The 18,265-nt window shown below is 34.1% G+C and overlaps 1 protein-coding gene and 1 long non-coding RNA gene across 3 annotated transcripts; one reads left to right on the top strand and one right to left on the bottom strand.

The window, feature by feature from the left end:
• Positions 1 to 1,488: 1,488 nt before the first annotated feature.
• Positions 1,489 to 5,167, bottom strand: LOC18422068 (amino acid transporter AVT1I). 2 transcript variants are annotated; one of them, XM_006826857.4, is made up of 3 exons: positions 4,774 to 5,167; positions 3,210 to 3,817; positions 1,489 to 2,220 (listed from the first exon to the last, which is right to left on the bottom strand). In XM_006826857.4, exons 1-3 carry the CDS (start codon positions 4,886 to 4,888, stop codon positions 1,708 to 1,710), a joined length of 1,236 nt encoding a protein of 411 aa, XP_006826920.3. In that variant the 5' UTR covers positions 4,889 to 5,167; the 3' UTR covers positions 1,489 to 1,707. The 2 variants fall into 2 exon arrangements, with proteins under 2 accessions (XP_006826920.3, XP_088721780.1); XM_088865654.1 differs by having other exon boundaries at positions 3,210 to 3,799; positions 4,774 to 4,988.
• Positions 5,168 to 8,595: 3,428 nt separating this feature from the next.
• On the top strand, positions 8,596 to 17,290 carry LOC148782587 (uncharacterized). Its single transcript, XR_016054798.1, has 2 exons — positions 8,596 to 9,868; positions 17,050 to 17,290. It is a non-coding gene; the product is annotated as an uncharacterized LOC148782587 (long non-coding RNA).
• Positions 17,291 to 18,265: the final 975 nt, after the last annotated feature.

Raw genomic sequence — 18,265 nt, 5'->3', positions numbered from 1 at the left:
CAGTAAAAGGCGTCTCTCCTTTGTAGATATTTTCGTTTTCTTGATATACACTCATCTGTCTATTGGATTTGGTGCTATCCAAAATTATCAACATTAGGAAATCCCATATTATGTGGAGTGAGATATTCCCATAGTAGGATTAATATATTTCTTTATTATGTGAGATTGATATTAATATTAATTAGTTTCTTAAAAGAAATAGACATCCAAAAAGATTGAGCCTCTTGAATATATATATCTTTGTCTTTTTAGATATAATTCACATCAATAGGAATTTCCTATTTAGTATGGATTTTTAACCTTATATATATATATATATATATATATATATATATACATATATATAAAGCTGGGATTAGCCCACTAGCTCATATGAACATATGAACCCAACGGTCCAGATTGAATCTGAGTCGATATGACGATCACGGACGTCTGGTAGTATTTGAATTTTATTTATTTTTTTACATATCCAAATCATTTAAAATTTTAAGCGTGTGTTTATCAAGAATAGATGAATATTCAAAAAATATCAAAAAATTATTTTACACGAAATAAATTGATTAAAATACCATCGAAAAGTTTTAGGGGTATTTTGGTTATTTTGGTTTTCATGAATAATTTCTTTTATATGTTTATTAGGTACGCCTTGATGAGAAGAACACACACCTAAAATTTCAAGTGATTTGGATTTGTAGAAAAAAATATAAAATTCAAGTACTGTCAGACATGTATGATCGTCAGATCTGCCCAAATTCAATCTGGGCTGTTGGGCTCATATGTTCATATGAGCTAGTGGGCTCATCCCAGATTTTTAATTTATATATATATATATATATATGAGATAAAAGTGCAAAAAATTTGTGTCCTATTTGGGTCACCATATGGGAATGATGGTTCTTCTAGAGAGAGAGAGGGTGTGCATTAGATTTAATTTCCTCTTAGAGAAGAGAGCTTTTTATGTAGTGAAACATTATGATGGTACCCCCCGAAGATTTCTCAAGAATGAAAGGCTTGTTTCTTGTAGAGTAGCAGTTCGCATGGAGATTTTGGGTGGTTCCCCTTTTAGTGAGATAAAGTCTTGTTTTTTCTTAAAGTTCCTCTTCCTAGACAGTAGTCTAGTTATTGTCTCGTCTAAACAGTGGTCTAGTTATGGAATAGAGATGAGAGATCGACAATGGTGATATTTGGGAGAGCAGGTTTAAAAGGGTTTGCTCGACTTGGATTTTTGGGTTTTTGTCGAGGTTAGAGAGGTAACTCTATGTACCAAAATCTTTGATTTAACTTTCATTGGTACAATTGATTTCAGTTTGCCGTGCCCATGGATGTAGCCCTTTTTGAGTGAGCCATGTAAAGATTTGTGTTCTTATGATATGTGTTTCATATTTTATTTGTCAAAAATCAACCCATAGGGTTTTAAGCTTTCGCACGCACAACACTGTCCCCTTTGAAATGATAATTAAGGGGTTGATCATGTAATCTTTTCACATGTGCTCAAAACAAGTAACAAGTAAGTTATATTGGCAATTGCCATATACTAGCCAAAGACAAAGAATGACATTGGCTCCAAATACATAACAAAGTAACTCATGAAAAACCCTATTTGAACCACCATAACAAGCCCTGTGGTGAGACCCAATCTCTCACTGATGTTGCAAACTAATAAACAAGCCTAGCCCAATATTGTCATAAACAATCCATCATAGGTAGTCATAAATGTTGCATGATCTTTTTCATAGATGTGTAAGTTCCTACAACTGCAATAATGCAGCTCAGGAGCACAATCCCCACTATGACCACCATCTCCACCTTTCCATGCTTTGAATTCTTGGTGATCTTCAGGTAAAAAAGGCAAGGCAAGCACAAATTCAAGGTACTACTGAGAGCTGATCCAACCAAGGCCAACAAATACCCAAAGAATGGAACTGTGAGAGCTACTATAACAGTGCTAGCCACCAACATTGTCCTAAATAGAAGGCTCACATGTCTTCTTTTGCATAGGGGCACTGCATCTTCTATTGCAATCACAATCGGGGCAACAGCAATTGCATATTTCACAAGAGGAGTTGCGACAATGGTGTATATAGCAATCTTGGAGCTGATCTTTCCTTTTGGAAGATTCAGAGTGATTTGAGAGTTCAGATGTTGTCCATACATTAGGTACCCTGATACTGCCATTAGGGCATAGCTCAAAGCAGCTGTTGTAATACAAAGAATTATCACCTGCATCAGTGCAAGAGAAATTTTTATGATGCTCTTTTTTTTGTTTTTGTTTTCTTTTCATTGGGAAGATATCAAATGCTTCAAAGAATCCCTCAAGATACATCTTAGATTACCTTGCTAAGAAGTACCAAGTCCTTGATAAATAGTCTTCACAGATTAGAAGTATACAGCGAGTGTAACTGAAAATTTCAAGCTTTTGTAGTTTTTCAAGGAAAGTTTTTCAAATATTGTTAAACAAAAGTCAAATTTACTTACTCTCCATTTGTGGAAAAAATTGAGTGTTTATTAAAGAAATAATAGTGAGTTTTCCCTCAATGTATCGACTGTTCGACGAAGTGGTTGTATAAATCCTCTTCACGAGTATTGCAGCATCATTTTTGAAAAGATTAAGTTGTCTCTATTTCTTCTTACATAGCAAGGTATGTGTCAGAGACAACTCCTTTATTTATAAGAACATCAGACAAGTAAGAAAAGGATGACTAGGCTTGAGGGATATTAAGAACAGGGATGGCATGTAATAATCCATAGGGGTTTAAGTGAGCACCCACCTTCTAACTTTTTGAGGTCCTACATGATGCAATAACTTTTGTCAGACCAGTGATCAAAAAATCATTGAAACGGCTCTTACTCGACCAAGTCACTTGGACTCAACATAGTGCATGGTCTGGATGACTAACCCTAAAAATTGGTCAAAACATGAGTTCAAGATTCTTATATCTCTTTTATTGAGACTTGGTGTTCGTAAGTCCTGTTTCTTAAACGTGGCGTCGTACAAAAAGCTCACAGAAGTGGGCACCTTTTACTGAAATTCTTACAAAGCACCACAAAGTAAGTCACAAAACAAATGATTCCAAAGGATATCTAAAGCAAGTGACATTACTTCTCGCATACATATCCTTGTTAAAAACGATTAAAACATAAAAAATTAGGGGACCATCACAATGTAACTACCAAATCAAATTTCTAAGTGTATGTAATTGTAAACTTACTCTCATGGACTTGCTCCTGTCTTTCATAGAAGCCCTGATAGTGGGGAACACACCATGTCCTGAGTAACAAAATGCATATATACTAGCAGCTGTGGGCAATCCTTTAATATTGAAAAGCCTTTTTCTTGCATGAAATCCGACTCCACCAAACAAGCCAGCCCATATAACAGAGCCCACTACAATTATAGGAGCCAAAACCCCACAAGCTGAGACATAAGCTAGAGGCCCCAAACCTCTTAGCCAAACAGTAGGTAATATTATCAAGGCAGATAAGAGGACAAAAGCTTTGCTTCCTTTTATTCTCAACCCTCCGAGTCTGAAACTCATATTTGGAAACAAGTTTTCCAAATTATCACCCTCTAGTATCAACAACTCCACTGCAAACATGTACATTGAGAGACATAGAACTACTGAAGCAAAGATTTTTCCTTTGTAGCCGAAGGCTACGTTGGCGATGTCGGGATAGGTACGAATTTGCGGATCCGCATTCATGCATTGGATGAGAAGTGAACCAGTATAGCAACATATGATGGCCAGAAGAAAGAGCAACAGTAAGCTCATCCATCCAGCTTCTGATAATGCATAGGAAACTGATAATATACCGATTCCTGATTAAGCAAATGGAGAAACAATCGTAGAGCCTCATAAAAAACATTGTAAACACAAGGACAGATATTAACACACATACATGAGGGAGGGACAGAGAGAGGGGGCGCATCTTAAGAAAGCAACGGAACTAGCACAAATAATCATACGGAAATAAAGTTCCATGAAGCATCTGAAATATAACCCCCATCTCTCTCTCTCTCTCTCATACATATATGTTAGGGTGCGGTTTCTATAGAGCCGAGGCTCCAAACAATCCAAGTAAAGTGCACCTTCAAATAGTGTTGCGAAATATGGTTTCGAAATCTTTGTGATAGCTTTAAAATATATTTTCATCTTTAATAATAAAATTTTAAGCTTAAAAAAAAGTGTCGATCGAGCAGATCCATGAAAATCGAAAATATTGAAAATCGACGGTCCAAAAATGCATTACAAGATGCACTGTTTCCAAAATTTGAAATCCATTTTTTTTTTCTCATATCCATATATCTTGATGTCGAGATGATCAATTTAAAGATATTTGGGCATCAAAACAATCTCTTCTAGTGAAATTTTTTAGGTAAGCTCTAATTTAATTGTTTAGAGCCTCAGCTCTATGTAAACGTTTTCCTATATGTTATACATCTATGTGTATGCCTATGCAGCTAATACATATGTATGGGTAAATTTATAACATGTATCCCTGTTTATGTGTGCGCGTTAGAGAGAGAGAGAGAGAGAGAGAGAGAGAGAGAGAGTTTCCCTCCAAGATTGACTCTATGTGCATGTTCATATATGTATACATATGTATGGGTGAGTTTATAACATATATGCATGTTTGTGTGTGTGTGTGAGAGGGACTGATTTTCCGAGCATCCAATGCCAATGAAACAGGGCAGGAATTGGAAAATTATAAAGAACAAAAAACATTAGAAGCATAAAGTAGAGGACTCTTAGTAAGAGAAAAGATGGTTGTAACCTGATAAAGCGTTTAACAGATTGAAACAAGCCTTGGCAAAGGTTATGCCTTTGGAATTCAAGTGCTGTGACTCATCGTCACCTCTCTCGGTATCCATGGCTCTTGTTTGGTTCATAAGGATGGCTCACAGTTTATATTGGAAGAAGGGCTTCACTCATAGGGATAGTGAATGCTACAGGTTCTGAAAAGACGTGGGGAAAAAGTAGCGCTGGAGGTTCTAAAATACAGAGTGCGACAGATTCATAGAATAATTTTACAGGCTCCAGAAATAGAGGGGTTTATCACTTTATTGTCTGCTGAAGGTTCTCAAAAGGAGAACTCCAGGTTTTTTTAATCTCTCTCAGTAGTTGAAACGTTTCATTTTCTCTTATAGGAACCTCACCACCGCTAAATTGAGATCTCAAGATAGTGATGCAACAAATTTAAGGAAAATATTTAACTTTTTCTTTTATGATGATTCCTTTATATAAACCAAAATGTGTTGTTTGCTAGTTTTGAAAAAATACCTCATCTTATTTCAAAATAATAGCATTTGTATGGTATGTGATTATTTATCTTTGTTGTAAACTCCCAATCATTAGATGTTGAATTGGATAGCTTGGGATTATTTTTTATTTTATTATTTTTTATTATTTTGAGTTTAGTCAATGATACTTTTATGACCATCAGATTAGAAAACTGATGAAAAAAATAATTGCGACTTTCTTGTATCAAAAGTAAATGATCTTTTTATATACTTTTTCAAATAATAATCATATTGGTCTATAGTGTTTTGAAAAGCATAAAGCCTTATAAACTGTTTTTGTCATATTATTGGGTTATTGATCCCACATCAAAGACATTGAAACCTTGAAGATGGAAACCTTATTTAAATATGTTGACATCCTCTTGACTCGTACCATCCAGCCGTCCAATTTTGATCAAGAGAGCCACTCACAGTTTGATCTGAGATCCAGTGTCTCAAATTATTTTATTTTTAGTTTTTTTTATACAAATTGTGTAGATGGTGCAAGCTCTCTTGTACTGCTTTGGGAAGGAGGGGATTAGATTGCTAGTGTAGGGTTGGGCCAAACAAGGGTGAGAGCAGGCAATACAATTCGATGCAAAACGGTGACAAGAGTAAACAATGCAAGTCGATGCAAAACAACGACGAGAGCATGTGGCTTTTCGAAAACATAGTCTCATAAAATTTCCCGACCTTAGATCTGAGATCGGTGAGCGCAGATCTTAGGTTGAAGAGTCTAGAGCTCTAATATCATATTGGAAACTCAGAATACTGTAAAAAACTCTATCTTTATTAATTGATTAATCAAGAATATATAATACGCCTATAAATATATGGCAAGTAACAATTAAAGGTAAATACCAATAGTTATGAATAATTACTTATTAATCTTATCATAATAAAAAGACACCTAATTAAGAAATATATATCCATACTGATATGTATTCATAACGATGTATATCAATACTAATAAGATATCTATACGCTAACATTGTACCCCACATGATGGCTCCGGTGGAACATTACATTGTGACAATCATGTGCATATGAAGTTGGGGCAAGCTTTTATTGTCACACTCTATCTCTAGAATAGAGGCAATTCCGGTGCTCGAGAATTGACAATACTTCTGCATTTGTATGGGCAAGTTATTATCGACAATCCTCTACTTCCATGTATCTCGAGGACAAATTTGCTGGGTAAAAACTTAAGTACATACCTTTATTTATCAATAAAAGGTAAATGTGATTTTGATAAAGTGATTCATCGTGCCTAGAATAAGAGAGATAGAAGCTTCCTTATTTTATTTATCTATTATTTTTGCCCCGTTTTACCCACCAATTCCCTACAAAATGTACATCCACAAATGTTAACACTGCTTGTTAATACAACTATCAAAATACCAATGTTCTTATTTTTGGCGCAAATGGCCATTATGTCCTTAAAAGTAATTTTTCTAAGTTCAAACTTTTCTTAATAATGAGGATTTCAAATCTTTGCACATTCCATAATCAAGGTTAGGTTGGTAGCTCGTGGGGCAAAATACTTAAAAGGTATTTGGAAGGTTATTTATCTCTGAGCTCCATAAGGTTTTCCCTCTTTTAAAGATCTAATATCTAAATTAATTATATAACTAGTAAGATCTATGATAAAAAGTAAAGCCAAATCTCTAAATTCAGTTGGAAAATGCAGTATTTGTGCCAAGAACCGTAAAAAACGATCATATTATCTTTTGACACATGATTTAGAAAATTTCAAGTATTCACAAATCCACTAGATCTACACCATTTCTAGAACTTCGATATAATCAAGGGTCGAAGTTGATTTTGAGGCCATCAAAAGGAAAATTGACCAAGAAATTTAGGATTTCGAAGCATGATCTTACCGTTATAATATAAAGCTTAGGCCTTATGTTAACCCTAGGCAAATTAACTAGCACAATATCAATAGTCCTTTCATAATATGGGGGTAATCCCTTCTTTTTTCAACAGTGTATGATGTCAATTGGAGTCCATGTATGAGCCAAATAAGGAAAGTGTGAAGCATTTTGTATGTTTCGAACCGCGTTAACAAATTGTAGTTGCAAATTTGGGGAAAATACAATTTATTTGAATTTACATGTCACTATCCAATAAATTCAGTAAGAGAATAAGTTGCGCGTTATGCGCATTATCATTTATCACTTCCATTTTTAACGAGCATGTCTATGTCCTACGAGAAAGGTAAAGTATACTGTAGGGTGCAATATAAACGTTCTAAGGGAAAATAAAGATTCTAGGAAAATATCAGGAACAAATAATTAAAGCGATTATATATAAGGGTGCGGATGTATAGAGGTGAGACTCTAAACAATCAAAGTAAAGCACGCTTTTAAATAGTGTTGAGGAATAAGGTTTCAATACTGAAAATCTTTGTGATTGTCTTGAAATATATATATTTATTTAACTATAAAATTTAAAGCTTAAAAAATAATATAGATCAAGCAGAGCTATGAAAACTTGAAAATCTTGAAAATTGACGGTCCAAATATGCGTTACAAGATGCACTATTTTCAAAACTTGAAATTTGTTTTTTTTCTCATGCCCATGCATCTTGATGTCTGGATGATCAATTTGAAGATATTTGGGCATCAAAACAACCTCTACTATTGAAAATTTTAAGGTGGGCTCTAATTTGATTGTTTAGAGCCTTGCTCTATGTAAACTTATTCCTATATTTAATGAGACCACTTACTATAACCATCCGATGCAAAATTTTATAGGTTGGGTGTGTTACAAAGTTTGAAAAAATTTCTTTTGAAGTTTGTGCATAGTCAATAGAATAAATGCAACCATCCAATTTCACATCTAGTGGTCAAAGATTAATTGTGACCATCTTGTACCAAAAGTAAATAATCTACTTTTCCATGATTAAATGATGTTGAAAAATCAACTAATTCCTTTTTGGGTAGTTGTTAAATCAACTAATCCACTAAAACAGTTATGCATTGCAAATATTTTCACTTAGGTACCTCTTTTAATTATTTGTTGGACAATGTCCACATCGCCCCATCTGAATTGGGAAGATAAACAAGTGTGGCATTTTGGTAATATAGCTTTGTAAGTTACCGAAGCTAAATTATTTAAATTCTCCAAGTTGTTTAGGGTCTCAAACCTAGAATAAGATTTGCAAACCCAAAAGATGATACGAAATAATCTGATAATGCGCTTGGAAATTGGAAGGTATATAAGTAGTATGTACGTTTTTTGGTTTAGGCGATGTCAGTGAGGTTAAATTATAAAATACTCCGACCTCCAAACATAAAATAATGCTACAGGATTGGAATAAAGGCTGAACTAAAAAAAAATATAAGTCACTTGATTCAAGTGAGCTAAGTGGGTCACTTGTCAAAATGCACTTGCTTTTTTTAGAGGTGGAGGTGGTTGTTTGCCATGTGGAGGTTACGCGTTAGGTAAAACTACATTTTGATGGTAGCACAAGTTAGGCGATTTCAACCACTCGTTACGGTGGCCTTTTGAGAGACGAATTGGGTAACAACTTATGGAGCTAGAGCGGAACGCTTCCATATTGTAAGCACTCCAAAGAAAATGTTCTAAGATTGCATCGCAATGCAATCTTGGGAGAGTTGTCATAGAAGGTGATGCAGATCAATATATGATTGGTACAAAATTTTATTTTTATTTTTGTTGATTTTATTTTTAGAATATTGGTAGATTTTTTTTTTTTTTTTTGTTAGTTTTTAGGAATTATATTTATTTTAGAAGTTAGAGTTATACTTTGTTTTTTTTCTGAAAAACTTCTTTTGATATTTTTTGTTATGTTATCTTTTTTTTTTTTTTAATAGGGTTAATTATTAGAGATATGATTAACCTAAGATTTTTTGGTTTAGTTTTTTCAAAAAATCTTAGATCGACAGTTAAGATTCGACCCTACGAATTGAAACAAACCCGATAACATAAAAACTCTATAAACAAAGATTCTCCCATCTCATAAAATATCTACACCTATTTTCTCTCTCTCTCTCTAATATCTCTCTATAGGTAGCACACCCCTCTTAGGACTTTAACATCTCTCCCAATTTTTTCTAACGGGGCAAGATTTTTCTGAAGTTTTTCTAAAGGTGGCACTTCGAGATCTCTCCCAAGTATTATTAAGGGACACGTTCCAATCAAAATCTTTCTCTCTCTCTCTCTCTCTCTTGTTTATGGTGGTACGCCCAAGCTCATGTTAGCTTGTGGTGGTGTGATTTTTCGGTAGCAAACGAGAGGATACCATCGCTTGTATATCTCTCCCTCTCTCTTTGATCTAATTTTCATCTCTCCAAGGTTCAAGCCAAAGGGGCTTGAGCAAGACTAAGGCATCGATGCCTTAGGTAGTTACTTATAGATTGAGATCCATTGCTCCAAAGATATAGCCAAAGGGATTTGAGCAAGATTAAGGCATTGATGCCTTAGATAGTTAGTTTTAGATCGAGATTCATATGCCACTGAGAGGGTTTTGCTATATATAAGAGAATCAAGAGACCGATCATAGATCCCGAGCACATCAGAAAAAGAGGAGACTAGGTGTGGGGTGTACTAAGCCAGTTTGAGGTAATCTCTGGCAATTTTACTTCTTTAAATCTTTATTTGTGATTTAATCTTCTTTTCCCATAAAGCAATGAGTTAAGGTTTTGATTTAAAAAATTATATTAAATAGTGGTAGTAAGTGATAATCGTGTTTCTTTTCTTTTATTTATTTGTTTCAAGAGTTATTTGTTTATAATTGGACATTGTGAGTAGTATTATAGGTGTAAAAATAGGAAAATTTTTAATTTATACACACCGTGCTTGATCAATCACTTAGTCCAATTTTTATTCCCACCTCTTTTAATTTTTTTTAAGAACATGTAGCATTCGGCCCTTCTTCCACAATAAAATGAATGATGCATGTTCCAAAAGAAAAAAGGTGGGGAAAAAGTAGTGCTAGAGGTTATAAATAATATTGTCATATTCGTTTCAGAGTTTGTTTCGGTTTGGCATAAAAAATAAAACAATTCGGTGATTCGGGGGAAGATTTTGGGATTTTTTTTAAAAAAATAGAAAAATAAAAATATATTTTTATAAGAAGAGCAAAAAAAATTCAAAATATTTAAAATTAAAAATAAAAAAATTTGTTAATACTTATATGCTAATACTATTACCAATGATAAACCATAATCACAAAGAGCTAAGTTATAGCTTCAGCATTCATCATTTTACATTCTAAATAACATTAAATGATAATAAATATTTGAATATCCATAATTTTCTGGTTTACTCCAAATAAAAAATTACAAATGCAGTGGTAAAAAAACATATGCCAACAAATCTAAAATATAGATATCACAAAAACATTCATGCATGTACATAGAAATAGTCAAAACAAAAAAATTTCTTGAAATGCAATCTACCGAAAAACAAATAATGGGAACCAAATCGAGCCTGTATTCTTGCACGGAAGTAACTCACCAGAACTACTTGGAGACAAAAAGAAACTTCTATAAAAAAATAAACAAAAAAGGAAAGAACATACTAAATGAAATATGAATATTGAACTTTTCTATGCTTTCGGTTTTCAAAGAAATAGTTACAACAAAAAATTCATGACCAAGCAATTAATCATATAGGCACAAAAGTATCTAGAAAAATTCTAGAATCATGGAAATAACGCACTGAATTTAACAGATAAGCAACAATCAAAGAGAACGAAGCATAAAAATATCAGTAGAGATGCTTGCCCTTATTCATTGTTATAGGGTTGTTGTCTATGAAAAACCTCAAATTTAGTGCAGAGCTCCATGACTTAGTAAGAGATGGAGCATCATGGAGGGACTTAGGAAGAGAGTACATATTGTTATTGGAAGATTGAGGTGGAGAATGCAACAAGTGTGAACCAACAACAAACAAATGGATCAAGTGTGAACCAACGGATGGCGTGGAGAGGCATTTTTGGACTCCGACTCAGCCGAGTTACTCGGCCTCAGCCTAAGGGCGAGGCCGAGTACTATGTACTGATTTTTAATATATGTATAACGTATTCGTTGCTTCATTTGCTTAGCGTCTTGTTGACTCGTCAGATATTACTCGCGTCCTCGTCTTAGGTTCGAATCCTCTTTGACGTGGCCGTACTTTTAACCTTTTTTTAATTAAACGGGGTTCTTTTTAACGTTTTTTTAATTAAACGGGGTTCTTTTTCTATTAAATAATTAACTGGCGTTTTTTTATATTATTAGTATTATAAAAATACGCAGTCACAATTAAGAGGGTTTTTTTTTTTACTAAAAAAATAAGTAATCATTATTAAACAAGGGTACGGTTTGTATAGAGCCTAGGCTCTAAACAATCAAATTAGAGCCTACCTTCAAACAGTATTGAGAAATATTGTTTCAATACTAGAAATCTTTGTGATAGCTTTAAAATATATTTTCATAATTATTTATACAGTTTAAAGCTTCAAAAATAGTGTAGATCGACAGATCTATGAAAACTTGAAAATATTGAAAATTGACGGTCAAAAAATGCGTTACAAAATACACGATTCTAAAACTTGAAATCCATTTTTTTCTCATGTCTAAGCATCTTGATGTCGAGATGATCAATTTAAAAATATTTGGGCATCAAAATAATCTCTTCTAGTGAAATTTTTTAGGTAGGCTCAAATTTGATTGTTTAGAGCCTCAGCTCTATATAAATTTTTCGCTTATTAAAAATAGAGAAGTTTATATAGAACCGATGTTCGAAACAATCAAATTTGAGCCTACCTAAAAACTTTCACTAGAAGAAGTTGTTTTGATGCCCACATATCATCAAATTGATCATCTTGACATCAAGATGTATGGACATGAGAAAAAAATGGATTTCAAGTTTTGGAGATAGTGCATTTTGTAATGTATTTTTGGATTGTCAATTTTCAAGAATTTCAGCTTTTCGTAGATATGTCAATCTATACTGGAAATTCAAGATTTTGATGTAATCTTAGGCATGGATTGGCTCTCTGCATACCATGCAAGTATTGATTGTTATAAGAAAATTGTTACCTTTAGTATTCCGAATCAACCAGTATTTTACTTCAATGGTGTCAAATAAGACTCCCCATTATATTTAATCTCTTGTATTCGAGCTAATCGCCTCCTTCGAAAAGGGTGTCAAGGCTTTCTTGCCTATATCAAAGAAGATAGGAAGGAAGAAATAAATTTGGATACTACTCCGGTTATCCGAGAATTTCCGTTTTTCCTGAAGAATTGCCAGGATTACCGCCTGACAGGGAAATTGAATTCTCCATTGAATTATTGCCAGAGGTAGCACCAATTTCTATGGCACCTTACAGAATGGCTCCTGCAGAACTTAAAGAACTGAAACAACAATTGGAAGAATTATTAGATAAAGGTTTTATCAGGCCCAGTGTATCACCTTGGGGTGCTCCAGTACTGTTTGTCAAAAAGAGAGATGGGACTATGAGATTGTGGATTGATTATAGACAGTTGAACCAAGTGACAGTGAAAAATAAGTATCCATTACCTAGAATTAATGATTTATTTGATCAATTACAAGGATCACAAGTGTTTTAAAAAATTGATCTTAGATCTGGATACGATCAGCTTAAGATTAAAAGTGAAGATGTACTCAAGACAGCTTTCAGAACAAGGTATGGCCATTATGAATTTTTAGTCATGCCTTTTGGATTAACCAATGCACCAGCTGCATTTATGGATTTGATGAATCAGATCTTTAAGCCCTTTTTGGATAAATTTCTTGTGGTATTCATTGATGATATTTTAATTTATTCCAAGAATCAGAAGGAACATGAGCAGCATGTAAGAATGGTATTGCAAATATTAAGAGAGAAGAAATTGTATGCCAAACTTAGTAAATGTGAATTTTGGCTTGAACAATTGACATTTTTAGGACATGTCATATCAAAGGAAGGTCTATCAGTTGATCCTTCAAAGGTTGAAGCCGTTGTTAATTGGAAACAACCAAGTAATGTGACTGAAGTTCGAAGCTTTTTGGGATTGGCAGGATATTACAGAAAATTTGTAAAAGGATTTTCTCGAATCGCAATCCCAATGACTCGATTGACACAGAAAAATGTCAAATTTGAGTGGACAAGTGAATGTGAGGAGAGTTTTCAAGAACTTAAAGTTCGATTAACTTCAGCACCTATTTTAACTATTCCTGAGGGGAGTGGGGGATTTGTGATTTATAGTGATGCTTCACATAAAGGTTTGGGTTGTGTATTAATGCAATATGGGAAAGTAGTGGCATATGCATCCAGACAGTTGAAAGAATATAAGAAAAAATATCCAATTCATGATTTGGAGCTAGCCGCAATAGTATTCGCTTTAAAAATATGGAGGCATTATCTATATGGTGAGCAATTCGTAATATACACGGATCATAAGAGTTTGAAATACCTTTTCTCTCAGAAGGATTTAAATATGCGGCAGATAAGATGGATGGATTTCTTAAAAGATTATGATTGTACAATCCATTATCATTCAGGAAAAGCTAACGTTGTGGCCGACGCTCTAAGTAGAAAATCTACGGGAGTCTTAGCTCATCTAATGATCCAAGAAATGCGATTGTTAGAAGAAATAGTGGATTGGCATCCAACTCCGTCCATTAATGGTGCGGTAAGTATGATTGCCAATATTAAGGCGGAACCCCAACTAATCCAACAGATTCGATTGGCACAAAAGAAAGACCCTCAGCTTATAACAATTATAGAAGAGGTGAAGCAAGGAAAGAGAGATGAATTCTCTATATGTAGTGAGGATTTGCTAAGATTCAAAAGTCAGGTTTGTGTCCCGAATGATGAGAGTGTAAAGAAAGCTGTCTTAGAAGAAGCACATCGTTCTCATTATACGATACATCCCGGAAGTATTAAAATGTATCAGGACTTGAAGAAAACCTTTTGGTGGAATAATATGAAAAAAGAGGTAGCACTATTTGTGTCTAAATGCCTAACATGCCAGCAAGTAAAAGCTGAACATCAAAGGCCCGCTGGGTTGTTGCAGCCTTTACCGGTGCCAGAATGGAAATGGGAGCACATCTCTATGGATTTTGTCTCTGGCTTACCTAGAACAAATTTAGGACATGATAGCATTTGGGTCATTGTGGACCGGTTAACCAAAGCTGCCCACTTTCTACCGATTCGCACGACGTACACTTTGGATCGACTGGCTCAGCTGTACATTAAGGAAATAGTGCGGTTGCATGGAGTTCCTGTCAGTATTGTATCGGACAGGGATACTCGGTTTACTTCTAAATTTTGGGCTAGACTACAGTCAGCCATGGGGATGAGACTCGCCCTTAGTACTGCCTTTCACCCCCAAACTGATGGACAATCGGAGAGGACCATCCAAACCTTGGAAGATATGCTGAGGGCCTGTGTTATTGACCTTACAGGAAGCTGGGATGACCATTTACCTCTGATTGAGTTTACTTATAATAATAGCTTCCAAGCCAGTATTCAGATGGCACCATATGAAGCCCTATATGGAAGGAAATGCAGGTCACCCATATGTTGGGACGAGGTTGGTGAAAGAGAGCTTTTGAGGCCCGAAATTGTCCAGATAACCACAGATAAAATAACATTAATTCGTGAAAGGCTCAGGACAGCTCAGTGTCGGCAAAAGAGTTATGCCGATAACCGAAGGAGAGATCTTGAATTTGAAAAAGGTGATCGAGTTTTCTTAAAAATCTCACCAATAAAGGGCATTATGAGATTCGGCAAGAAAGGAAAGTTGAGCCCACGTTACATCGGACCATTTGAAATCCTGGAAAGAATCGGAGGTGTCGCTTATAGACTTGCCTTACCACCCGAATTGGCAAATGTCCATAATGTCTTTCATGTATCTTCACTACGAAAATATCAGCCCGACCCATCCTATATCTTAAAATATGAACCTCTACCGATCAGGAAGGACCTATCCTTCATTGAGCAGCCAATTTTGATACTGGATAGAAGGGAGCAAGTGTTGCGTAACAAGGAGATTCCTTTAGTCCGTGTATTATGGCAGTACCATTCAAGAGAAGAGTCGACTTGGGAACGAGAAGACGAAATCAGAGAAAAATACCCCTATCTTTTTCAGTAATCAGGTACACAAATTTAGAGGACTAAATTTCTTTAAGGGGGGAAGAATGTAACAATCCTAAAAAATTTTTTAAAAAAAAAAAAAAAAAAAAAGGAAAAAAGGAGAAAAGATGCTTTTAAATAGGTGATGGTCTGTTTGAGTATGATGGTCCTTGGGGACCATCACTATTTTCAAAAACTTTTACTTGGTTTAACTTTTGCTTTGCCTGTTTTGCTTGCTTTCTTTTACCAGCTGGCAACGTCATTTAGCGGACGTGGTTTTCGTACGTTAAAAGCATACTTTTAACGCGACACCTTAGGTATGAGGTAGAGTGTAATAAAATAATATAATAATACGTTATAAGAATTTAAATAGGGGATGTGAGCACTCCCACCCTAAAACAAAATTTTGAGATCTCTCTCTCTGGTCGAAACACAGTGAACTCCTCTCTCGAACCGAATTTTTTTTATCGGAAGCTCCCTCCCAAACATTTGTGGGTAAGTGACATCGTCTTTCTGAAAAATAGTCTATTTTTAATAAATAGTGATATTTCCATCTAGGATCTTTATTTTATCAGTTTTGTGTGTAAGTGACCTCATTGTCTCGAAAAATAATCCACTCTTTTTAAAAATAAAATGAAATAATTATTTCTGCTTATTATCATGAATTTTAGGCGCGATAAATTTTATGCGCACGTGACCTCATTATCTTGAAAAATAATCTTTTTAATAAAAATTGTGATATTTTATCTATGTTAGAAATTTTGAATGCTGTAAATTAGAAAAATAAATTTATTTATTTTTCTTGTCTATTGTTAGAAATAAATGTGATATTTCTGCTTTTAGTAAAATTGTGATATTTCTTTCTACTGTTTTGAATATTTAGACATTGTAAAATTCATGTGCAAATGACTGCCTTATTATTTAAAAATTGACATTTTTGCAATTGATTATAATATTGTTGTGAAATGTTTATTTGTGAATTGATATTCCATAAATTGTGATAATTCCGTATTCTTGAATTTTTATAAGAGTTTTTTTTTTTCTATACATATTAAATTGACAATTATGCTAGAATGCCTTTACAAACTGCTACCTTTCTAAATTTGAGCCCAAAATATTTGATTGGTTATTTTTGAAATATTATAGAAAGTGACTGTTATTAATGGTTTAACTGAAATTCATATTAATGGTTTCAGTGATATGTTGAGTACATGATATTGCTGCTTTCGAATGTTTAAAGAGATTTAGAAATAATTTAAGTATGCAAGTGGACTCATCCGGTTCGCCGGTGAGGTATAAGTAGACCTATCTAGGACGCCGGTAGGGATTAAATGGACTCATCCGGTACGCCGGTGAGGTATAAGTGGACCTGCAGGGATTAAGTGGACCGATCTGGGATGCCGATAGGGATTAAGTGGACCCATCAGGACACTGATGGGGTATATAGGTGACCTACTTGGGACGCCAGTAGGGTATTTTGTGAAATCCTTTGAATTATGTACTGCCGTTAAAAGTGTTATAAGCATTTCAATTACTCGGATTATACTTAGTATTTCTGTTAATAGATCTCTTTTTTGAAAATATTGATATCTTTCGATCATGATTATTTTTAGGATTATGACGATCACTTACTGAGTAGCCAAACTCATCAAACTATAGTAAACATTTTTTTCAGGATAACTGCGGATTCATTTTGAGTGATAGTCAAGATCAACCTTGGAAGATACTGTTGTTGTACTAGCTTTCTTTATTTACTTTGTAAGACCTCGCCACTGTAAATTTGTCCTATCAATAGATGTATATATGTTTTGTCCGTCACATCTCAGGAATAACAGTACTGTAAATTCTTGGGGTGTGACAATTGTATTGCATTATAGTTTTTTATTATTTTTATGAAAATACATAAGTACTGAAAACCAGTCTCAAGAGTATTTTTTAGCAATTATATTTAGTTTATAGTCAAAATGAAATTTAAAATGCAACTCATTGCAATAGAATGGATATCTTTTGACTCAAATTTATAGTGAAAGAAAAGGAAGTCTATAATAGTTTTGGACCATTTGATTTTATTGAGAAAAAACAAGGGTGTGACCCTCACAAATAAATAAATTTAATATGTAATAATTAATATGGACAAAATATATAATTTAGAAACATAAATTTACAATCATTTTTTATTTTTTAATAATAAATAAATAAATAAATAAATTCATACTTGCAATGTGGAATAATTGATAAAACAACTTGAAAATTGATTCTAAAGTGGTATGAGCTAGTATTATTTTTTTCTTTAAAAATATTTGATATGCTGGTAGTATTTTTTTAAAATAGTATTCAATGGAGTAGTATTAGAATTATTTTTTACTTTTTAATAGGAAAAATATATCCTTACCCTCAATTTTTAACTTTTATATCTCATGATATCTAAGGCTTGAAAATATTACTTATAAGCAAAAGGTGTTCATCTTTTCTATCTTACAACCCCCTAGATCCTTTTAACCATAAATATTTGATCCAAAGAATTGAAAAAATGACAACTTATTCTTCTTCTCCGTTAAAGTGAGTATTTCGAACCACAATCTCTCTCTCTCATCACCGTCACTCTCTTTCAAAATTCTATTTCTTTCTCTAGTAAACAGAGTTGCAGAAGTTCCCTCTCTACATCCTCTCTCTCTCCCCTCTCTCTCTAAAAAACCCACAGATCTGAAGCCCCTACTATCATGTTGCATCCCTAACCCACCCATTCAAAAACCCCACAGAGCTCTGAATCTTTCTCTACCTCGTCTCTCTCTCTTCCCTCTTCCTACCTGCAACTAAAAATCCCACAGAGTCCATGGCCATTGTGGATGCAATTTGCCAAAAGAAATAAGTCCTCTCACCCATGAACTCAT

This window comes from Amborella trichopoda, chromosome 4 (genome assembly GCF_054954075.1).
Source record: "Amborella trichopoda isolate Santa Cruz 75 chromosome 4, AtrichopodaSantaCruz75HAP2 v2.0, whole genome shotgun sequence".
Taxonomy (NCBI): domain Eukaryota; kingdom Viridiplantae; phylum Streptophyta; class Magnoliopsida; order Amborellales; family Amborellaceae; genus Amborella; species Amborella trichopoda.
The sequence above is the reverse complement of the archived record's forward strand: the minus strand, read 5'-3'. Positions and strand labels throughout refer to the sequence as shown.